At 47.1% G+C, this 24,336-nt stretch overlaps 1 protein-coding gene and 1 long non-coding RNA gene across 3 annotated transcripts in view; one reads left to right on the forward strand and one right to left on the reverse strand.

Moving 5' to 3' along the window:
* The window catches only part of LOC144792597 (uncharacterized), a 73,331-nt gene extending 64,690 nt beyond the window's left edge, over window positions 1–8,641 (reverse strand). The window contains exon 1 of the long non-coding RNA XR_013602586.1: window positions 8,522–8,641. This is a non-coding gene — a long non-coding RNA (uncharacterized LOC144792597). The remainder of the gene's footprint in view (window positions 1–8,521) is intronic.
* Window positions 8,642–8,666: 25 nt separating this feature from the next.
* The window catches only part of ACADS (acyl-CoA dehydrogenase short chain), a 58,379-nt gene continuing 42,709 nt past the window's right edge, over window positions 8,667–24,336 (forward strand). Inside the window, exons 1-3 of one of the 2 annotated variants that reach the window (XM_078667698.1) lie at window positions 8,667–8,824; window positions 23,014–23,177; window positions 23,983–24,132. In XM_078667698.1, coding sequence (XP_078523824.1) covers window positions 8,770–8,824; window positions 23,014–23,177; window positions 23,983–24,132 — 369 coding nt within the window. In that variant the 5' untranslated portion in view covers window positions 8,667–8,769. The remainder of the gene's footprint in view (window positions 8,825–23,013; window positions 23,178–23,982; window positions 24,133–24,336) is intronic. The other variant, XM_078667699.1, reaches the window with a different exon arrangement.

A 24,336-nucleotide genomic window follows, 5' to 3' on the forward strand; every position in this document is an offset into this window, starting at 1 on the left:
TGCTGTCGCCTTTTCTTCTCAGTTGGGCTAGTTTGACTCGGAAGCCGTCTCCTTCACGTTACATCGTTTATTGAAGTGTTCCGTTTACCATCTTTGTGCCCTTTCCAGATTGTGGTGGACAACTGCTGGAGGCCATTTACTCACTAGGTGCGTTCCTTCCATGCTACATTGTCCTTGGTGAAGGGATCCCGTCCCCTTAAAATTTTGAAGGGACTGTATCCCGTGCTAGTTGGGGTGATCCTGTATGCCCACAGCGTGTTCCTCAACTCCGTTTCCCAGTTCTTTCCCGCGCTGATCGCCGATTGTACTGACCCCATGATGACTCTGTTAAACCTTTCGGCTAAGCCATTGCCGGTCGGATGGTATACCGACGTATGCTTGACCTTGATTCTGTTCCTTCTCATGTAGGCGTTCCACTTTTCGGACGTGAAGTGGGGCCCATTGTCAATTAGGATGGAATGTGGAATACCTTCCCTTAGGAAGGTGGCTGTGAGAAACTTCAGCACCGTCTCCGTGTCTATGTCCTCCTGTATGTCAATCTCGGGCCATTTGGAATATATGTCCATGAGCACCACCACATATTTCTGGACTCCTTGTGCGTCTAACACTGGACCTAGGATATCTACAGACAACTCCTCCCAAGGGTTTGCTGGGTTGTCAAACCTTCCTAAGGATGGCCTCATCAAGCTTTGGGATTTGTCAGCATTTTGGCATTGCGTGCACTCTCTGACGTGCCTTTCTATCTGGCTGTCCATTGCCGGCGACCTGTACGTCTGTTTCGCTCGAAGCTTTGTTTTTACAATGCCTAAGTGTCCTTCATGCAGGATGGAGAGCAGGTGTGGTACCAAGGAGGTGGGCGGGACTACTTTATCTCCTCTTAGCAGAAAGGTGCCCTGGTCTCCTATGGATAATTCTTCCCGCACTTCAAAGAACTTCCTGTGCTCTGCACTCAAGCGTTTCTTGTCGGGCCACCCTTGTAGGATAAACTGCATGACCGCAGTGACGCTCATCACTCTCTCGTGGTCCTCCATGAATGCCACGCTGACGTCCTCTCCCTCCACGCAGTGAGGTGCTTCCTCCATGGCTGAGGCTCTGCTGAGGAAATCAGCAACCTTGTTTTTTGGTCCTGGTTTGTATTCGACATTGTACCGGTAGTCCAACAACTTTAGTGTCATCTTTGCAATGCGGGGGGTAGCGTTCGCATGTCCGCTTGATGTGAGCACCTTGACCAGCGGTTTGTGGTCCGTCCTGAGCCGGAATCTCGAGCCCCATATAAATTGGTGGAACTTCTCCATGGTCCAGACCACCGCCAGCATCTCCTTTTCCACTACGCTGAACTTCTGCTCCGTGGGCGACAAAGACCTGGACGCAAAGCTGATGGTGGATACTTCACCTTATTTTGTTTCCTGCATTAGGATGGTTCCCAGTCCCCTCTCACTTGCATCCGTAGTTAGTATGGACACCGCATGTTGGTCGAAACCGTGAAGGGGAATTGCCATACTGATGTCTGCCATAATGCTTTGAAACTCTTCTTGTGCCTCCTCCGTCCACACAAAGGATGTTCTGTCTTTGAGAAGTTGGCACAAGTTGTGCGTCTTTGTGGCGAAATGCGGCACAAATTTACTATAGAACTTGTAAGAAGGAGCGACCCTCCTCCTTGTTTTTCGGGGGGGGGAGCATCACGTATGGCTTTGGCATTGGATTGTTTGGGCGTAATTCCTTGGTCGCTGATCTCGTGGCCTTAATATGTGACCGAAGACATTCCAAATCGACATTTCTCCCATTCCGCAGTGAGTCCGTTCCTTGCCAGGAAGTGCAACACTGTTGCCAATTTTATATCATGGTCTGCTCGGTCCTTGCCCATTATCAAGATGTCATCTTGAAAGTACTGTACCCCTTCTGTGTCCTTGAACAGCTTATGCATAAGCTTCTGGAATACGGCCGCCGACGATGCTAGTCCAAATGGCATCCTGCTAAATTGGTAGCATCCGAATGGGGTTATGGAGGATGTCAGCTTGCGGCACGTATGATGTAAGGCTATTTGATGGTACGCCGAGGTAAGGTCGATGGTGGAAAACCATTTCACATTTTTAGTCTTGGCCAGCATTCCGTTTATTCTTGGTAGAGGGAACTTTTCTACTACTATGTTTTTGTTCAGCTCTCTCAAGTCCACACATAGGCGTATCTTACCGTTGGGCTTCCTGGCCACTACCAACGGCGCCAACCATTCTGCACTGTTTATCGGCTCGATGATGCCGTTGTCCTCCAGCCGTTGCAGTTCCAGCCGTACTGTCTCCCTTATTGCCAACAGGATATTTCTCACTTTGTGGCACACAGGCTTGGCGTCTGCTTTAAGGTCTATTTTGTGCGTGAATTTTGTAAATGTTCCTATTTTGCCTCCGAACACTGTGGGAAACTCCCCCTTCCATTTGGTGGTTTCTGGCTGTCGCTCCGGGCTGGTCATGAGAACCTGCGTGACACCTCCCGGATCCAGTTGTATGCCCAACTTGTCCCTGGTCGACCCATCCTAAGACTGAGGGCCCTTTTTCGGCTACATATAGCTTGCCTTCTGCTCTTCGGTCCTTAAACTCAAATTGCAGGACTCGGTACCCCACCATGGGGATGGGCTCGCCTGTAAACGTGACTTTTCGAATGTCCAGAGGTACAAGGTGTGGTCCTAGGCGTTGTCTGAAGTGTTCGTCCCACACCTTGCGTTATATTATGGTGTACGGTGACCCTGAGTCTGCCTCCATTTTTATTTGTACTCCCCCTATTGACAGTACACATTGTGGTTTCTTTGATCGGTTGCAGTCGATGCCCAGTATGTGTTCTTCTATGCATAACACGTTGTCATCTTCTTCGTCCTCGTCTCCTTCATTGTCTGATTCTTGTGCGATGTACTTGACCGCCGATCTTCTCTGCTTCCGGCGACACACTTACTCAAAGTGCCCCATGATTCCGCAGAACAAACATTTGGCACGGAATGCCGGGCAAAGTTTGTCATGGGCTGCATGGGCAAGGCTCCCACACCTGTAGCACGTGTTCTTGTCTTCGCTTGTGGATTTCTTCATGGGTAATGGTCTGGGAACATATCTGGTCTGCATCTTCGTGTTCCCCGCCTCACCTTTGCTGCTGTCTGGTGGGCCTGCTTCTGTAACTTTGTTGACCATGGTCCTCGTGGTGTTCTCTCTTTTTGCTGCCTCAGCACATCTTTTAGATAGTTCTGCTTTCTTCACCATGGCTATGACTTTTTTCAGGAACGACGCGTCTCCATTGACCCATAGCTTTTCTTGGATCGCGGTGTTCGTGGTGTGCATGACGATTTGGTTCTTAACAAACTCGTCATGTAAAGCGCCAAACTTGCAGGTGACTGCCAGTTTTTTTAGTGCTGCCACATATTCATCTATAGACTCTCCCGCTCCCTGTTTTCTCTGTCGGAAGTTGTACCTGTCTATGGACGTGCACACCACTGGTCTATAGTGGTTGTCTAGGTCTTCAATCGCGTGATGGAACACGTCGTCATCATCAGCCTGTCGTATTTTCGGTACTAGATTCCGGAAAACTCTGATGCCTTCGGGCCCAGGTTATGGAGCAGTATCCTCTTCTTTCTTTTGCTGGAAAAACCATCCACCACTTTCGTCTTCCAGCGCTTCTAGGTAGTTCATAAAGTATTCCCTCCAATCTTCCCACTTCATCGAGGGTTTCCCTGGCCTGGGTAGGAAGGGGACCGGCGTTGTGAGCGAGGAGGTTTGGGCGCTCCTCTCTGCTTGCCTCTCTGGGAGCTCTTCTTCTCCTCTTGGACTTCCTGGTGCGCTATGCCTGTGCTGGCGTGGTGGGCTCCTCTGAGGCGGAGGTTCCCCGCCCGCGCTGTGCCTGCACCGCCAGGGCCACGGGCGAAAGGCCGTCTGCCGCAAGCGTGGTGTCTGACACCACCGTGTAATTCGAGAGTCTAGCCGCCACATGTGTGCTTCAGCTGGAGGGCTGGGTTAGGAACATGTGGTCGCGTCCCCTTACTCTCCACCTCCCAGACCGCCTTATTTTCTTTTGGCGCTTGTCCTGGTGCTCGGGTGTGCCCGTGGGTGGTCCGTGCTTGGCACGTCTTCCTGGCGGGTAATATGCTTCCCTCCGCGTGCCCACGTGGTCGGGCTGATTCACCCTGCCGCCGTCTGTTGTGAGCTCCGCCCTCCTGTCCCGGGACGGGTCTCTGTGTGCGGTGGACCGGGGTGGCGGTTGCGGCCGCTCTCCTCTGCCACGCTCTCTCCTCTGCTAGGTAACTGCCGTGCCGTGTTGTCGCTGCCTTGTGCTCATCTAGCGTTGTGCACGAGAGGTGGTGATCCCGAGCAATGCTCGCTCTCCTTCCCGACCTCGTCGCCAATTTGTAGAAGTAAGTGGTCACCAAGAATGAGGAAGAGGCACGATTAACAGGTAAGGTATATATTCAAATTACAGAGTACAGAGAGCGCCGGGAGCCGTGTCCGCTCTCTTCGCGGGCTCCGCTCTATCTGCCAACATGGCGGTCATGCTCTGCGTCGCTGCGTCGACTAGAGTGCGACACTACAACTCCTTCTCAGGCAATGCTGCTAGAATTTGGAACTCGTTTCCTTTAATCCTCCAAACCACCACCCCTATCCGGACTTTCAAAACAGATCTTAAAACTCTTCTCTTCCGAAGAAACTTCCAGGAATAATTCAACCCATTTCATGACCCTCACGGCCGCTTGGCATTCACTTGACCTCAACTCTGTGGAAATATGCATTCTATACCTGTATTAACCTGTTTTTGCCACCTTTCATTTTTAGGTCTCGCCTGTCGATGCGCATGCGCATCGAGCAAGGCGAGAGTATTGCGACTTATCTACTCTTTATCCACACTGCAAGGAATCGTGGCGATTCCTTGCAGTGCCCGTGACTTTTAAGCTCAATGCGCATGCGCATTGAGCTTAAAAGCGCGTGCACGTCCGTCTTTGTTTACCCGCTCCGCCCCCTCCCCTTCCCGCCGTGTCGCATTTCTCCTCCCCCCTCCCCTCTCTTCCCTCCGGCTTGTTTGTTTATTTGACCCGCTCCGCCCCCTCCCCTTCCCGCCGTGTCGCATTTCTCCTCCCCCCTCCCCTCTCTTCCCTCCGTTTTGTTAAAGTCCGTCGCTATGCTACTTGCCCTATCCAAATGGCTCTGAAGTGCCAGACAGCGGAACAACTTGAATTAGTCACTGACAAAGTCGATAGGTCGCTACCATGTTCCTTCAAAGAAGTTTTTGCGTGCTTTGCATGTACGTGTGATTCACAAGAGAAATAGGGGCTCGACGGTGCCTAGTTTGCACAAGTCTGCCTCCCGCTGTGGGTCGGCCCGATGAGAAGAGCTGCGCTGATTGGCAAAGTGTCCCCTCTACATTGTTAGTTGAGCCGGAGCTGTTGCGACTCAAGGTAGGAATCTGTGTGCAGCGAACTCTTATGTTTTACTACTTCGGACTGCTGATGCTTATTCTTGGGAATGTCGCACGGCGCATGCAATCTCCATAAGGTTTGGTGCTTTGAAAACTGGTGCCGAATTCCACTTTCATTCTCAGTTGCACTAAAATAGCCTTGCAGATGATGGTCACTTTTCATCTCAAACGTTTTAATGTCCTTCTATGGTTATACATATGTCTGAAAGCTCTGTTGAACTGCCAGTGCCCTTTTGCTTTTATTCTATAATTGCAATGCTTTTTAATTAACACGCCAATAAAGATGTGACACATGAAATTGTTTATGAAAAACAGCCACAGAGCACACGCTAAAAGCTGAGGCAGGCTAGGTTCAAAGTGTTTCCCCAGCAGGGCTTTAAGTGAGATGAAAACACAGGGGTGGTGGTCTCACAGAGGGCCATGGCCAAAGTAATTAAGTGCGTTGCTTAAACACACCTAAGCTAAAAATCTGTGCTTAGCATAGTGTTCCGCCCGACATGTATTTTGCAGCAATTATGGCTTGTTTTTTTTACTTGCCATTGTTTTTTAATGCGGTATTAGATCTCTCAGATTTGGGTTAGGTTGCTTCTTTTACGAGGCACGCGTCCTGCATCCAGTGGTGGTGGCTTCTCTGTTGCACTTCTTGGATGACATCACTGTCTGGCGCCGCTCACTTATTTCCTGGAAATAGAAACGTACTTTCTGCGGAGAGGCAGGACGTGCCCCTGTAAACGGCGATCCAGCATTTCTATCAGATGTGCAACGTAAAACCTGACCAAGGCGAATGGAGGCTCTTTTGGGGGAAATTAGGGCAGAAAGATTTCATTTTTCCAGACTTTTATTTTTCAAGTTCGCCTGACTTCACATTCCTGGATTGCAGTCGCCGAAACAAAGCGGCCAGCTCTTCTTCCCTGAAGCGAATCCTTCTGGCGCTCAACACTGCCGCTGACGTGCTTTCAAAGGGGCGTTTAAGAATGACCCGACAGGGAGCTTGCTCGGATCGTTCCTTTGTTCCCCAATACGGAAGATGGGATGCAGCGACCCTCAACCCCTCACTCACCCTCAACCCCTCACCCTCAACCCCTCATCCTCAACCCCTCATCCTCAACCCCTCACCCTCACTCACCCTCACCCTCACTCACCCTCAACCCCTCACCCTCACTCACCCTCACCCTCACTCACCCTCAACACCTCACCCTCACTCACCCTCAACCCCTCACCCTCAACCCCTCACTCACCCTCAACCCCTCACCCTCACTCACCCTCAACCCCTCACCCTCACTCACCCTCAACCCCTCACCCTCACTCACCCTCAACCCCTCACCCTCACTCACCCTCGACCCCTCCCCCTCGACCCCTCCCCCTCAACCCCTCACCCTCCCTCACTCACCCTCACCCCCTCACCCTCACTCACCCTCACTCACCCTCACCCTCACTCACCCTCACCCTCACTCACCCTCAACCCCTCACCCTCACTCACCCTCACTCACCCTCAACCCCTCACCCTCACTCACCCTCACCCACCCTCAACCTCACTCACCCTCAACCCCTCACCCTCACTCACCCTCACCCTCACTCACCCTCACTCACCCTCAACCCCTCACCCTCACTCACCCTCACTCACCCTCACTCACCCTCAACCCCTCACCCTCACTCACGCTCACCCACCCTCACCCTCACTCACCCTCACCCACCCTCACCCTCACTCACCCTCAACCCCTCACCCTCACTCACCCTCAACCCCTCACCCTCACTCACCCTCAACCCCTCACCCTCACTCACCCTCGACCCCTCCCCCTCGACCCCTCCCCCTCAACCCCTCACCCTCCCTCACTCACCCTCACCCCCTCACCCTCACTCACCCTCACCCTCACTCACCCTCACCCTCACTCACCCTCACCCTCACTCACCCTCAACCCCTCACCCTCACTCACCCTCAACCCCTCACCCTCACTCACCCTCACCCACCCTCAACCCCTCACCCTCACTCACCCTCAACCCCTCACCCTCACTCACCCTCACCCTCACTCACCCTCACCCTCACTCACCCTCAACCCCTCACCCTCACTAACACTGAAACCCTCAATCACCCTCACTCTTACTCTCACTCACACTCTACACCTCAGCCTCACCCTCACTCACCCTCAACACCTCACCCTCACCCCCTCAACCCCTCACCCTCACTCGCCCTCAACCCCTCACCCTCAACCCCTCACCCTCAACTCCTCACCCTCAACACCTCACCCTCACTCACTCTCAACCCCTCAACCTCACTCACTCACCCTCAACACCTCACCCTCACTCACTCACACTCACTCACCCTCAACCCCTCACCCTCAACACCTCACCCTCAACACCTCACCCTCAACACCTCACGCTCAACACCTCACCCTCAACCCCTCACCCTCAACACCTCACCCTCACTCACTCTCACTCACCCTCACTCACCCTCACTCACCCTCACTCACCCTCAACCCCTCACTCACCCTCACTCATCATCACTCACCCTAACCCCTCACCCTCACCCTCACCCACCCTCAACACCTCACCCTAACTCACAATCACCCTCACTCACCCTCACCCTCACTCACTCTCACTCTCACTCACCCTCAACCCCTCACTCACCCTCAACCCCTCACTCACCCTCACCCTCACTCACCCTCAACACCTCACCCTCACACAGTGCAATAGGTCTCAGAGGATTTTTAGTTAAAGCTTTTACAATTGTTTATGGCTTTTTTGATTTGTAATTCTTTAGCATTGGCTACAAGAAATAAAAATGCTAAAGATTTACAACAAAAAACCCATAAACAATTCTAAAAGCACTAACTCTAATGCTGCGAGACCTATTGCATTTCCAATGCTTGTTTGATAATCCTGACTGAATATGTAACTTGTAAGTAAGTAAATTTCCTTATGTAACTTACTTGGTTCTATTGTAAAGTGGCTCTGACACCTTTGGGTAAAGTTCGTGCTACATAAAACGGCACTAAATAAATAAATAACTACATAAATAATTTAATTTTCCCTTCATGTCAATGTCACTTTACCATTAAGATGCCCAGCAGCTCAAGGACCATACCTGCAGCCTGACGCTAAGGCGCCGCCCCAGCTTAACGAACTGCGCAGAGCGGGCTAAATTAAACCCAGAAATGGTCATAATATCGCCCATTTGTTTGGGAAATAACTAAGTCAATCTGGCAACTCACACACCGCCTCTCGCGAGCGACCGGAAGTTGTGGTACAGCAGCCGTCTAGCGTGAGACCGGAAGTGATGTGCCTCAGGAACTGTTGACAGTCTGGCCGAGCCTGGCTGCCAAGTTTCTCGGGATGGCTGCGGCGGTGAGAGTCTTGCGGGCCGGGAGCCGAGGCAGCCTCTGGAGGGGTGAGATGGCAAGCGGGAGGAGGGAGGTATTTCCGAGCCGCCATTACACCCCCTCTCGTCCCACTCCTGCTGTGGGCGAGCCGCTGGGGCTGCTCGAGTTAGATGCCGGGCTCAGCTGGAGGTGCTCTTCTAACCTCCAGCCAAGGTTTCACTGGAGGCGATGTGACCCAGTGGCTGCAGCTCCAGCCATATAACACGGAGAGCCAGGTTCCAATCCGGCTTCCGCTCACCACCCTGTGAGATCGGGCAACTCTCCCTTTGCTCAAGGAAAGAAAGTGTAAATTAGTCTATTACGAAGCCCTGTTATATACTTGAGGCAAGGTAATTCGTTCTATTTAAACCGTCCAAACTAAAATGTAGATTATGCCTGTCACTGGTACTCTATCATCTCCTCCTCCATGAAAAAGTATATAATTAACCTCAGAGAGATCCACGTGGTGGATTAATTGTGTAGTGCAAAACTGGAACACCAGTCAAAATCCCGTCTTTCTTGCATCACCAAATTGTGTCATCCAAGGTTAAATATTTATTTAACTGAGCCTCCTTTTTAGGTCTCGCCTAGGCAGCGCGCATGTGTTGCTCTATGAGAGCCTTTAGCCATCGGTCTTTACTTTTCAAGCACTGAACTCTTGCTTGTGGCGCCATCCCCCTTGCGCGACCGAGCAGGGGCGCCCCACAAGCACGAGTGTAGTGCTTGTAAAGTGAAGACTGCGCACGTATGCACGCACCACTCCCGGGCTTGTTTTTCTTGGCCTCTTCTCCCCGTCACAGAACGCGGCTATGTCCCTTTCTTTCTTGGCCTCTTTTCCCTGTCTCAGACTGCGACCATGCCCTTTTCTTTACTGGCCTCTTACCCCTGTCTCTGAGATCACCCATCTCGGACATTTTCCCCCATTTACACAACAGTTCGCCGCCTCGCCCTGTCTAGAGGCTCTCTCGCGCTCTATGCTCTGCTCCCTTCCCCCTCTCTTCCCCTCCCTTGCGTGCCTGGCAGAGTTCACTCACGCGCCCACACAGTTATTTTCCAACTTAGAGTCCTTTTACACGCACCTCTCCATTTCCTTCTAACCGTTTCTCACCCATCTCACTAAATCCTTGGCTCGCATAAGGGCCACTTCAACTCTGTTGTTTTTTCCCCACCATCCTACTCTCACTCATTCACTCTATTTCCATAGGTCCATCTTCCACAGGCTCGCACACCCTTTGAAGAGTACATTGGTGTAGCCCAATTCGCAACCAGTTTCCTCTCTCAAGTCTCCTCCTGCACCCCGCTCATTGTCTCACCCTATTCTCTGCTGGTATCACACACCATTGCCAGAGATTCGTCCCCACCCTCTGTTTCTCCTCTTCCATTCCCATCTCATTCTTGGTTATCTTTCCTCACGTTTCCTTTCTCTTCCATGATCTCACACACGGCTCGCATAATTCTTTGCCCGCCCTCTCCGTTCCCTTCTCACTGTCCCCTTTTCTCACTCTTCCTCTCACACACAGTTCATCTCCCTTCCCTTCTCTCACACATGGCTCACATTTCTTTCCTTCGCTTCCACTGTCTCACACATTGCTCACCTCCCTTTTCTCTTTGTTTCATGGTCTCACACACCCACACTCACAGTGTTCTTTTTTCCCCACCCTTATATCACTGTCATTCCGTTTTCACTATTTCATATTTTCTCTCTTCCAATGTCTCACATGTGCCTCACCTCCCTTTCCTTCTATTCCACAGTCTCACTCACGGCTCACAGTTTTCCCGCCCTATATTATGCCCCAATCATTTTAATCTCACTTTTCCATTTTCTTTCCTCTCTCTTCCATTGTTTCACAGACGGTTCCCCTCCCTTTCCTTCTCTTTCACGGTCTCACACACTGCTCACAGAATAATTTTTTCCTGCCCTTTGTTATGCCCCTCCCATTCTCAGCTTACTCGCCTTTCTATCCCCTCTCTTCTGCTGCCTCACACATGGCTTGCAGAGATCTTTTCCTGCCCTTCGTTTCCCCTTCTCTACTTGTCTCTCCAACCATTGGGTTTTTATCATGGCTCTGTTCCCAGACTGATTCCTATCTCCCTCTCACACGGGCTCTCCGACCTTTCTTCTCTCTTCCACAATCTCACACATCCCTTTCAGTTCCTTCCCCACGCTGTTTCTCCTCTCCCTCTCTCTACACTGCAGCCTCCCTCTCTGAACTCAAATAAGTAGGCCACACCTGCTAAAATTATATATAGGAAAAAAGACATAAAACCTTGTTGAATTTGAACCAAACAGCCCGCCCACTTTTGGATTATGTTTTAACCAATCTTTGATTCTCCAGGTAGGTAGCATACATTTTCTGATACTGCACTGTGGCTTCCTGCTAAAATTATTCAGCGTGACGTTTATGTGTTGATATCATCTCGCATTCCTCCTATCCGTTCAGCAACAGAACTGCTTCAGGGAAGGGAGCAACTGCATGATCACTCCCCGTAGGAAAGTTTATTTCTTAACCTTAGCATTTTACAATGGTAAGCACCAGGACTGTGTTGTTAGATTAACACAGAAGAATAGCTTTCTTGATTGGCTGTGAACTGAACCACAGAGAGCACAGCTAGCAACAAAACAAGCATCGGCATAGCCAATAGGTTTCGCATTTGGGACCTTAAGTGTTCTGCCATGCAACATTTGATGTTGTTGCACCAAGGACATTGTGCTGCATAACTTAAATACTTATAAGGTCCCAAAGGAAAGACCTATTGACTATGCCAATGCTTGTTGATGATTATCACGTATGAGAGCACCATTAAATATTTGAGTTCGGGATGTGTGTTGTACTAAAATCCATTTGTCTTTGATTCAATAGCCCATAATGTTGCTCTATGAATTTTTCTCTGTTCATGTTTAAGAACTCTCACTTTTAATAAATACTTATCAAATAATGTGATGTACTTAGGTGGAACACTTTCGCATGTTAAATATATATTTCTTTCAATTGTGAAGTTGTCTTACATTCGAACATGATTTTTGCTGCATGTTAAACATGCCAGATATTTTCTTTTTTTTTTTTTTAACAATTTTTATTATTAATCTAGGCAACCATAGGGCATACATAGAATCATTTTTTGCATACATAGAGATCGGTACATGTAAAATCTTGATACAAAAACATACGATAGAAAGCATTTTGATTAAAGCATATGGATACAGTATGTGTCTACCTGCATTCCCCCCACCCCCACACTCTGTCAGAATCGCTGTCACTGTTCATCGTCAGAGGGTCACATATATATGCCAGATATTTTCAAGGCGCAGCTCTCCCTGTCCTATCCTGCCGCTCAGGCAATGGAGAAGTGCCATCTTTCTCTTCCATGTGGCCTAGTGATGGGCAGGTTGGATAACTGAGCAGTGGGTTCTCAGCCGGTCCAGGAAATTGCACTTCACCTTAAGTGTTAAGACTTACAAAAAGTGTGAGTGACAGCAGCATTTAGTGCATTCGGAATGCCAGATTGTGAAATGCATATCCCCTGAACCTTTTGAAGGCGCTTGGCGGGTGAAATTTGTCTGTAGACTACAGATTTGTTTTTCATCTTTACTATGACATTTTACGTTTTAGCAGTGTTTATTTAAAACAAATTGGATAACCGTGATTGGATATTTAACAAAATAATATTTATTTATATGGGTTCTATCTCGTCTCCATCTCCCACCTGAGAAACTGTTCTACCCTGCCCTACGCTTAGCTCAGTAAGGTAAACAATTGTGATTTTCCCAAAGTGATGAACTGTAGATCAAGCGTTTCAGTTCTGGCAGTCCAATAAAGTTGAGGATTTTTAAGTGGATCAAAGCATCAAGTACTATCTAGCGAGCTGTATGAAAAGCATTATTATTAAACTCAGGTTGTCCATAGATGCTGCTGTCATTGTAGGTAAACAAGGGAGGAGAATTAGTTGTGAGGTCTGTCGAAATGTGTTATAAAGGCTTCAGTTACACTTCTTAGGGGCTTTGGCTTTGAGCTCATGGCCCCTGCAGGTATTTGCCAGAGCAGAAAAGATTCTGTCTTTCACCAGTTGAGCCGCAGGTAATCCAGTATAGTACAAACTAATTTTTAAATAGCCCAGTATTTGGGCACCCGCACAAATTATTATTTTCTCACGCATCTAGGTACTTTTTAGCTCAATTGTGTGAGAATTAGGTCAATCTCACAATACTGGTCTTCGGATGACTTCAGCAAGTCTTACATTTTCAGCCACTAAGGGTTTCCACTATGAGACTTCTCATTTAGCATTAATAAATCTCAACATGCAATGTGTTTCCGGTTTAATGAGCAACTTGGCAGTTATGGAGAAAGTGATCTCCACAGAGGTCGCAATCTTGCCACCTGTAAATGAAATCAACAAATTACAACAATGTTATTCAGATGATCCGTGTACTCTCACCTCAGTCAGTGCATGAAAAAAGATGCTTCCGTCCTCTGGATTTCTTTTGCGTAGGTTTACCTTTCACTGGTCATTGTAAATTTGGTGATTTAATCCAATAATTGTTAATTCAAACCAAACTACAACTGCCAGAATCCACTGGTTTGTTAAAAGCCATGGACAGAATTGTGTGCTTAATGACATAGATGTTTCAGGTAGTGGCAACTTTTACTCTCATCTTTAATCTCCTCAGGTCCCAAATTCTAACGGCACAACATACTTCAGACATGACATCATGGAACCTTTACTACGCAGGCGTAGCTACCATGTATCGCTATGGTATCGTGGCATCCTCAGCAACTCTTGACTTTTCAAGTAGCATCACTGCATTCTGAAACTTTTAGTGAATAAAATGGTTCCAAGTAGGGGTGGGCGTAACTCGAAGAATTTACTGTAGCATAATTGCAGCAAGATTACATGCAATACTGTGAGGAGCGTAACCCACCATTTAGGACTATTTTCTTAGCGCAAAATGCAAGTTTGCATCCAAAATGGACCAGAGGATATATTTTGCACTAAGAAAACCTCTCTAAATGCAACAGAACACGAACAGCAGCAGCTTATCACGCATACTAAGTTAATCGTTTCTGTGCTACTGCAGTAGAATGTTTGTGCAAAATGACTCATAATTTTGTGAATGGGCATACTTGCGTAATTTCTGTAATTTTGCATCAAGAGTAATGCGAAATTGACGTGAAGGAAAGCAAGCTGGGGATCGCGTAGGATCACCTTACTGGAGCTCCCACCCCTTCACCTCCTGTAGGACGTTTAGTATGACTTACCTGCAGGTCATGGATGAGCAGCCCGCCTTGGGGGCCATTGGAGCCTCGGCCCGACTCTTGAGTCTCAGACAGAGTTTGCCGGCTGTGTATCTGCACGGAGGGTATGGGGGAGCATGTAGCGTGGTGTTCAGTGTGGATCAAAGGGGGAGCAGCCTCGCCACGAGCAGTGTGTTGGCTGCAAGACTTGTTAGGTCTCTCTGTGGTGCACTGAGGGCGTGGGCAGGCCTTGCTGCTGCTGTCAGTCTGGAATTCGCCCATAGGGCGCGGGTAGCTATAATTGACTCTAACTTGGCAACGGAGACAGGGGGAATGCCTCCTAAAACAACAAGGCAAGCCAAGTAACCTGTGGGACAGAATCCAACACAACCCCATAGTTCAAGACAGAAGTCCCCAGTGGTGAACGCTGAGGTGAATGCAGGTAAACCCAACGAGCCCCGCATTTTTAAAAAGCAGCTGGACAGCATGGGGGCAGGGAGGCAGAGGTACTTTACTGTATGGGTACAAGCCGGGGCAGGAAATTAATAGTATCAAAAGCAGTGGAAGAAGGGGAGCTCAACCTCTGACTGGGATAATCTAGTCACTAGCCCTGCGCCACCCCAACTGGCTATTACGGAATTCTTTAAAATTAAGGTTGGAACAGGGAGCTAAATCTCCTCTGAATCCCTGTACGAATCAGACTCCAAGATACCTGACCAAATTTTAAGCGAAGGTATGGGGCACCACCTTGGCGCATCAGGAGGACTTGGAGGAAAGTGAGACGCCACACAAAGCTGTATGCAACAACTGCCCCGTACTTTGTGCAACCAGTATACCTCCATCAAATCGGATAGGGGTTCAAGGCGGCACGGTTGGCACCCCAGGAGATATGACTGTAGGAGTCACTGGGAATGAATTCCAAACGGTATCTGACTTCCAGTTTAATGCCCTATCTACTCTACCTGATGGTGCTTCTGGGGGGCCGACTTGTATCACAGGCCTAGATGGGCTACTAGCTGCCGACATTATATCTGATTGGACAGACACATTTGTTTCTCTCACCCGGGGAATCACATTCAGGAGCTTCTGATTCCGGCTGCAGTGAAACTGAGGACAGTGCATCAACCTCAGGCGCTAATACACTTGAAGCCCCAGAGACTGCCCTTAAGCGCCAAAAACACTGAAGAAGCTCTAAAGGATCTAAGGGGCATACAGAGGCACGAAAAAACAAGGGAAGATGCATTGCCAGTTCTTGGATGAAGTGGGATTTTTCACACACAAGGATACTGGGATCCATGGACTTGGTGCCTGCCCAGGTAGAAAGCTCCTTAGGTGGACAGCAAGCTGAGGAGGTAGCTAATATAAACCCTGCTTTGAGTCTGATCCTAGAGTCAATTAAAGAGCACTGTGCAGAGACCCAGGCGGACGGAAAGAAAGCAAGACAGGTTACAAAGAAATTGGAAGGATCGGTACGGAAAGCCTATGCGGAGATCGGCTAAATACCATGGAAGAGAGAACATCTGTAATGGAAAATGCGCTTACTGCTATGAGAGAGCAGACAAAGTCTCATGCAGCTCAACTAATCGATGCTATGTGGAAACGAGAATCTGGAGAACCGCCAGAGAAGAAACAACATCCGCTTCCTTGGGATTAAGGAAGGCTTGGAAGGAGATGACATTCGGTCTTTCATTCTGGACCTTCTTAAAGAAGCCTTTCCTGAGCTTACAGGCTGGGATTGGGAGCGTGAAATTCAGAGGATACACCGGTTTCCATTTGTTTACCACAAAATGTCCAGTAGAGATCTAAATCAGCCGAGGGCCAGTTTAGTCTTTTTTGGTAATTTTATGCTTAGGCAGGCTATATTCGAGAAAGCCCTCTCCGAGGCTAGAAGGCAGTATAAGGAGTCCTCTTTATTCGTCCGCCCTGATTTCTGCCATATAACAGTGGAAAGTAGATGGCGATTATGGCAGTTATTCAAGCCTTCTCAAGATGCCGGATTTGAGGCATTTTTGCTCACCCCGACTGGGCTGAAAACAATTGTTAAAATACAAGCCAGAGAGCATCTGGACCAGGCTCTAGCGGAGAAAAGAAGTGTATAAGATCTTTAAAGCATATCAGCTAAGGGGGTTCTTAGCTAAACTTCATAAGATAGGGGCTTTTCTTATACAGATGGTTTACCTTTAAGTGACCCTTTCTTTCTTCTTTGTCATTTGTTTGCTTTTTTACAATATGGAGACATTCTTTAACTGGCTGGATTCCTTTGTGTTATCCATGGATGGCCTAGTTTGCAATAATGGTTTGATGGGGTGTGTAGGGGGGTTAAGGGGTGGGTGCTACAGTGTTTCTTGTTATCTCTATCACTAATACCTGGTGGGTCTGGCTGCTTTCCAAGGTTGGGGGGTAGAGGGAGGACGGGGGGGAGGGTGCCCCGGGGGGGGTCTCTTGGCAAAAAGTTGGTATGTAAATTGCAGCTGAACTTTGTTTTTCTTTCGATTTTCTGGTAGCATTAAAGGTTAAAGAACAACGTGCAAATAAGATTGGATCAGAGAGCTTTCTCGGACAGTATAATGCCTTTGTTAACTGCAATGAGGAAATATGGTTAGTCAAGATGATCTATTGGCATAATGGCTAAGTTGCGCATCGCCACTATTAATATCTGTGGGTTAAATGACTGCGCTAAAAGGGGAAAGATCCAAGAAGATCTTACATTTCTACAAGCAGATCTGTATTGCCTTAAGGGGACCCACATATCATGGAACAATAGCAATTTGTTAATTCTTTGTGGCTAAAAGTAGCTTCTTATACAACTCAAGATGTCAGGACCAAGGGGGTAGCCATTTTAATGAAAGGTAGCACTATTACGCCTGGGAGAAAGGCAGTGGATACGAATGGCAGATGGGTAATATTGGAAGGTAGAGGATGTATAGGCTCATTTACATTCTGTTCAGTCTATGCTCCAGTATTAGACGACCCTGGCTTATTGAACTTTATTCGCTATTAAACTACTCTGCTGGCCTGCACTGTACATAGTTTGTGGGGATCTGAATATAAATGGATCCAGGGGAGCTCTAGGGGTTCATGGGGCATCCATCAAGGGGCGCAAACCACAATCTTTCAGGGCAATGAAAAATCTCTTAAGGGATATCGGACTGGTGGTTGTATAGCCTAGTCTGAAAGCCCAGGAGCCTGGATACACTTAATATTCTGCTCCTCTCTGCAAGTTTGCTAAGCTTGATTCATTTTTAACCTCACCATTTTTACTTATGGAGGCCCGGGTGAAGCTTTTGCCCAGAGTAATGTCAGATCATAATCCTGTTGTTCTAGAACTCCCTCTTGTAGGATTAAGAAACGAGTATAAGAGGTGGACGTTTGAGAGGGCACTCCTATTTGATCAAGAATATGTCAATTATATGAAGGGCTGGATCAGGGAGTTTTTTAATAACAATAAGGGTAGTGCTCCTCTAGGAATGATTTGGGATGCTTTTAAGGGGTCAGTGAGAGGAGAAACGTTGCAATATAGCTTGATCAAACAAACGAAAGGGGCAGGGCAGGTTAAAAGGCTCGATCAAAAACGTACCTTTCTAGAAACCGAACTGATTAGCACGGTGACCAGAGGAGGCAATATATCTCCAGCTTTGAACTCAATTGCGGTAACTAAAGCCTGTCTGAATGATTTTAATGGCGAGAGGACGGTGGGGAGGTACCTTGCCAAGAGGCAGGAATGCTATGAATACAATAAAGGGTTGGCTGACTACTAGCAGTCAGGGCTAGGCAACAGCTGGCGGCAGGGCATGGTCAGAAACATGCAGGGAAAAGTAGTCTCAGATCCTGCTGACATTAGGGAGGCCTTTAGTGGGTTCTATGAGGATTTATATAGGACCTCGCCTACAGGAGGTCCTCATATGTATGGTGAACTGTTTGAATTTGCTCAGAGTGTGAGGGTCTCCCACTGGAGTCGGATATCTCTCAGGAAGAGTTCCACCTGGCTATTCAAGCCCTTTCATCGGGTAAAGCCACGGGAACTGACTGTATACTGCTAGAGTTCTATACAATCTTTTTTAGAGAAATCCGGGAGGAATTGCTTGGACTATTAAAGGAGGTTAGGGATGGGGCTGCACCACCAGGCTCTGCCACCAATGTTATTTTTCTAAAGAAAGGCAAAGACCCTATCAATCTGGGTTCCTATAGACCTATCACACTTTTAAACAGCGATGCTAAATTATATTAAACGATTTTTTGCCACCAGATTGAATAATGTAATGAAGCATCTTGTGTCAGTCCTGCAGTATGGTTTTATCCAAGGGGAGGCGGTGGGGGCGGTAGACCATGTTAGGCGGGTAATTTCACTTTTTGATGCTACGGAGGTTCTGACGAACCCTATGGGGGTTGCTTTCTTGGATGCTGAGAAGGCTCTTAACAGGGTGTCATGGAGCTATCTATGGTGGATCTTGGAAACCAACGGCCTAGGGGTTTCTTTTATCAGGGCAGTACAGGTTTTGTATGCTAAACCTACAGTGTGACTGCGAATGGGGGAAGAATCTGAGACATTTTCAATCGGCAGGGGAACTAGGCAGAGGTGTCCGCCCTCTCCCTTGTTATTTGCATTGCATTTAGACCCCCCCACCCCCTCAGACGGCTGGAGGCCTCCACTGACATTATTCCTGTTAGCTTACAGAGTCGGGATACTAAGCTACTGACGTATGCCGATGACCTGGTAATAATTACTTCCAACCCTGATAGAGCCCTGCGTGTAGTGGAAATCATTGCGAAAAAGTTTCGGGACCCAATCGGGTTTTTCACTGAATAAGGCGAAAACACAGATCTTGACAAACAGATTTACCAATGCCTCCGACAGCAGGATTGTGGAGGAAGCAGTCTATTTAGGTATACATATCACGGCAAAGGTGGAGGATATTGTAGATTTTAACCTGGTCCCTATAATGGGGAAAATTAAGAATGACCTTCGGCGATGGGACAAATTAAAGTTGTCAAAAATGGGGAGGTGCAATTTAATCAGAATGATGATCCTGCCAAAACCACTGTATATCTTTTGTGCGATCCCCCCCTGGAAATACATAATGATTGGTTCAGGCAAATTGAGAGGGAGGTGGCTAGATTTATCGGGTCTTATGGTAGGACTAGGAGAGCTAACGCATTTCTGTCCCTTCCTAGGGATAGAGGAGGATGGGGCTTCATTACTTCAGGCTATACTACCTTGCCGCAGCTCTGCAATACTGTGGGCCCCTTTTTGGTATCAAGGCGAGGGAAGGAGATGATCCCAGCTATGTCCCGTCTATTTTTGAGATTCTGATTGGAGCACGGGCTAATGGCTGCTTCTTGAAATTTTACGATTCAAGCTATTAAAAAAAAAAACACGGTTTAAGAACTTAATCGCTGCTTTCCGTAACTGGGCAGGCGTATGGAAAAAACTTGGGGTGGGTAGATGTAGTAGGTATACCCCCTTGATTGGGAATGATTAGCTTCCAAGGATTTTACAAGATGAGTGTTTGGCATGGTGGGAAAAAGGGGGCTTCTACAGTATAGGGGACCTCTTGGCTATGGACCATATAGCATCTTTTGAAGCAGTTAGGGAAAGAAATAAACTCCCGCTTGAGCTTCGTCTAGAACCTTCGGAGGTCAGGTTCAGAGGAAAGCTCAAAACATATCTGTTTCTTCAATAACTGGGGCGCTGAAGTTCAGGGGGGTGCACGCGGATTCTACTCATCACAGCGCGGGGACACGCCGGTGTGCGTAACCAGGCGCTTTATAAGCTTCTATATTATTATTATTATTTAATATTGACCCCCTAGGACTTATTCAAGTTTTTACAGCAGAGGGACTTTCTTCTCAAAAAAGCAGGCGGCGCTGTGGACTTTGCACCATTATTCCTAATCTAATTGTTAATAGGGGCTTCTGGTTCTTCGATTTCATAACTATATAGATGCCTGCTGGAAGGGGTCCCGGACGATTTGGACAAGCATAGGCTGAGACGGCAGGATAGGCTAGGGGTCCCGGATTCTTGTTTTTTTAAATTATTAGAAATGGGGTGCTCTGTACTGTGCTCTGCCAACCTGCGGTCACATTTTAAAACCCTTTTTGATCTATATATAACACCTGCGAAAATCGGCAAATGGGAAGGAGTGGAGGGGACCCAATGTTTCAGGTGTAAGGTATATGTGCGAATCTGGTTCATATCTTCTCCACATGCCCTAGTTTAGAACCGATCGACCGAGAAATATCTAGCTTTCTGCGGTACGTATTGAAAGAGGATGTCCCTTTGTCACCTCAGCTTGTTACTAGTCGTAACTGAACAAGATGGGAAAACTGGAGAAGAGCTTATTTTTATAGCTGTGTCAGTCCTCAGACTCTGAGTAGCCTCAGCCTGGTTAGATCTGTCACCCCCGATCTTCCAGCAGTGCAAATGTCGATTTTTGCACGTATATAATTTAGAAAGAGCACTTTATGAACAGAGAGGCAGAAAGGGAAGGATTAAAGGTAAAAGGATCTGGGGGCATTAACTGCTTCAGCTACCCTACTCACTTAGGCTGAATGAATGTTGAGGTAATGAACAAATCATGATTTTGTATTTATGATGAATGTTTTATTCATCTGCCACCATTTGTATGGTATTTATGCCAAATAGTATGCTGCTGCTGTTTTTCTAGATGTATTGGTTTTTATGATTAATGGAACCCTAATGAAGTCTGCTCTGGTTATAGTCTGTATAACTTTATAACATTTTAACCTTTGCACTACCGCTTTCATCGGTCCGTGAACTACATTGGTTTTATAAACATGATTACTTTATTAAGTGAAATGTGTTTTTCGAAATGTATTCATATGTATTTTGACTTTATGCTGCAATTGCACTTTCTCTGGAAAAATATACAAATTTAAAAAGGAGTAATGCAAACTTACTCTGATTGCTCCGGCATAAATACAATTTTGTCTATGCCTTGTTACATTGACAGGACCCTGTGGGGATACATTTTTACTTCTGTACTATCAACAGGGAGTCTCTATTGCTTAATCCTGTTACAGCCCCACAACAGGGTCACCTGACAGTATACCTGTCAATGCACCTGCATTTGGTGGACTTCACCTGCTTTTTACTTGCATCACCTAACCTAGCGAAATGCGTCCATAATTCTAATAGTCACCCCCTTTTCAGTCCTGTATCACCCTCCAAAAAGTGTTAATTCCATATTAACTTTAATTGAATCACCCTCTTCAATGCTTTACTTCACCTCCATTTTTGAGGTTGACAGGTGTGTGATAGTAGATCCCACCACATGAAGACGAGTCACTAAGAGCTCTTACATAAGTGGAAAATCATGACTGTCCCATTTGTACAATGTTAGAGCCATGAACTTTCAACTGGTAACCTTAATTGTTTGTCTTACTTACCTCTTAACCCAACAATGTGGTCCTCGAACAACAGCAAGGAGTCCTGGATTCGACCACTCACTTCAGTTAGTTACCCGAACCACCCCTCCCCCCGGAAGAAGCATGGATTCTCCCAGCAGGGAAATAAGGCTGCATCTGTGACACTCGGTCGAAAGCCCATGCAACGCCAAAGGGTCTGTCTACCCAAATACCAGGAAACCCCCCTTATGCCCAGTCTCCACAAGAAGTATCATGGAAACCTTACAGAGAAGCAATGTATCTTTATCTCCTTCACTTAACTTGGAGAAACCACAGCCCATAGGTGCACTACAAAGTTTCTGATTTCTTCATGCATACAACTGGTCCTTGACTCACACTATCCTGGTCTTGGAATCCACAGTAAGACCAACTAAACCAACTAAAGCCAGTTACTGCTAACAGGCCTTACAGCAGGACACCAAAATGTAACACCTGCAAATCCACAGTATTAATTCTTGACCGTATTATACCTCTGAACATAAAGAATGAACTTAAGCACTTCCTTATCCTCCCTCTGTAGGAAAATTTGCCATCTGACCAGGCAGCATAGAAAAACAAACCAATCTCCAGCTCCCTTGGCTGTTACTGCATGGATACCTGTGCTTTGATGTGATTCTCCTTATCCTTCACGTCTCGAGGACTTCATCAGAGATTTGTCTAATCTCTCTTCAAATAGTGCACATCGGTTATCAGTCTTAAGAGTCCTGTAAACCAGCTCACATTTATGAAATTAACGTAGTGAAGTACTGTTTCATTATTGGCTTCAGTCCGCTAAAATGGTATGTTTGCACATTTAATGAACTGAGCATGCCATGCTATCTTAAACGTGAAGTTATACGGGAATGAAGAAGTTGGAGAACAGTGAATGCTGTTGATGGTGCTCATTGAAGTGTTCCAGCACTGTGACACCGGTTGGTGGCTTCCTATGTTGTCTTAGCCACTGGTGGTACAATCCGAAACCTGGAAATAAATTCTAAATGGCATTGAGGGAACTAATTATGTGAACAATGAGCAAGGAAATTAGCAGTGAGCCACTTAAAAATAGTTTTAAGGGTCATGAACTTGGGTGATCAGACAGCTTGTCGAGTCAGCAAATCCAACATATTTGCAGCTAAACTCAACTGATAGATATTATATGTATATTTTCCTCCTGCATATCAATTGTGCATTTCCTGAAACCTAATTTGCTTCTTCAATGGGTCGACAAGCTCGACCCTAGCTTAGAGACTGACATGGATGTATCGATCGACAGCTATGGACCTTGGAGAGGATGTACCTAAAATGACTAGAAAAGATTGATGATTTGCATGATCGAATTGCGGTAGAAGTATGAATGTATGTGTAGAAAAACCTAGGTGATGCAGTAATGTCAGAAACCTGGGGAGAGACACCACCATTATGGGAGTGGGCATTTCGGAGTCGTGGTCCCTAAAATAGGCGCCCCTACTTTGTTCTAAGGGTACTCTGTAAGTTGATGTGCATTAATGAGACTGGTGATAGATTTCCCATAGCAGGATACTGTGTCCCTAAAAGTTATGCTAACAAACGCCTTCTGCCCACAGCAGTGAGGTTTGGCTGCTCCTGCCAACTGCACACGGTGTACCAGACTGCTGAGCTGCCAGACACACACCAGATGCTGCGCCAGACATGTCGTGACTTTGCGGAGAAAGAATTAGCTCCCATTGCTGGTCAGCTCGATAAGGAACACCGCTTCCCTGCAGACCAGGTACAAGGGAGCACAGCTTGGGGACCCTGTAGGCGTGGTGTGTGCGCCCTGCATTTTGTGTTCTATAGTTCTGCTGTGCTGATTCATTGGTGTCGCAGAATCATTGCTCTTATGTTTTACCATTGCTATCCTCTTGCTTCTGTCTCTTTAATGCTTCTAATTGAATACATGGGCTTCTCCTTCTCTCTCCATTCGGGCTTCAGGTTATAATGGCTTTTTAATTATTAAGTAACATAGGGAGTCGATGCTTCTGTATGGATAGGGCTGATCAGCGTGTATGGAGGATAAAAGGCATATAGTCTTGGGTTGTTTTGAGACATTTATTTTATTTTCTTCTAAGGTTAGAAATTTTTGAAAGAATTTTTGCATACAGTCTCACTCGAGGAATGCAACAAGAGTATGGCACAGTCCAAAGGCTCTGACGAGCCCCCCTTCCCCCTGCTTCACTGGCACCAACAGTTCACCCTAAATTAGAACCCAATATACATTCATAGAGCCTCAGAGGCTGTCAGCCACAGACCTGTTACTTCATGCTGTCTCTTAAGTTAGCCCACTTGATTACGCTTTCTTCTGTTTCTCCACACTGGTGTTTGCGCGTGTGCCATCTGTAGGCATCATTGTTGGGTGCCACATCTGGTAGTCCCCTTACAGTGTTTATTCCAGAGGTGCTAACACCGCCATCTTCCACTTCTACCTGTTTTTGTTGCTAATGTCCTTTTCTGTCGGTGTCCCATCTGATCCTCCACTCCTGCAAACACATGATTTATATCAAATGTTACTCAATTTTGTGCTGTTCTCTATGCAGGTGAAGAAGATGGGGCAGATGGGTCTCATGTCCATCGATGTCCCAGAGGAGCATGGCGGGACAGGGCTGGATTATTTGGCCTATTCTATTGCGCTTGAAGAGATCAGTCGAGGCTGTGCATCTACCGGAGTTATAATGAGCGTCAACAATGTGAGCTTATTTATTTATTTATTTTATTTATAACAGTTTTCTATAGCGCGAACTAGACCCTTGGGTATCAGAGCGCTTAACAACACAAGATCTATAATAATAACAGCATTGGCAATAACACACATAAATGAAGCCAGTAACAGTGTAGTATATATCTGAATGAACCTATAAGGGCAGATGTAAGGCTGCCGATAGTGTCTTCGA

The sequence above is a fragment of the Lissotriton helveticus genome, chromosome 11, assembly GCF_964261635.1.
Source record: "Lissotriton helveticus chromosome 11, aLisHel1.1, whole genome shotgun sequence".
Lineage (NCBI taxonomy): Eukaryota > Metazoa > Chordata > Amphibia > Caudata > Salamandridae > Lissotriton > Lissotriton helveticus.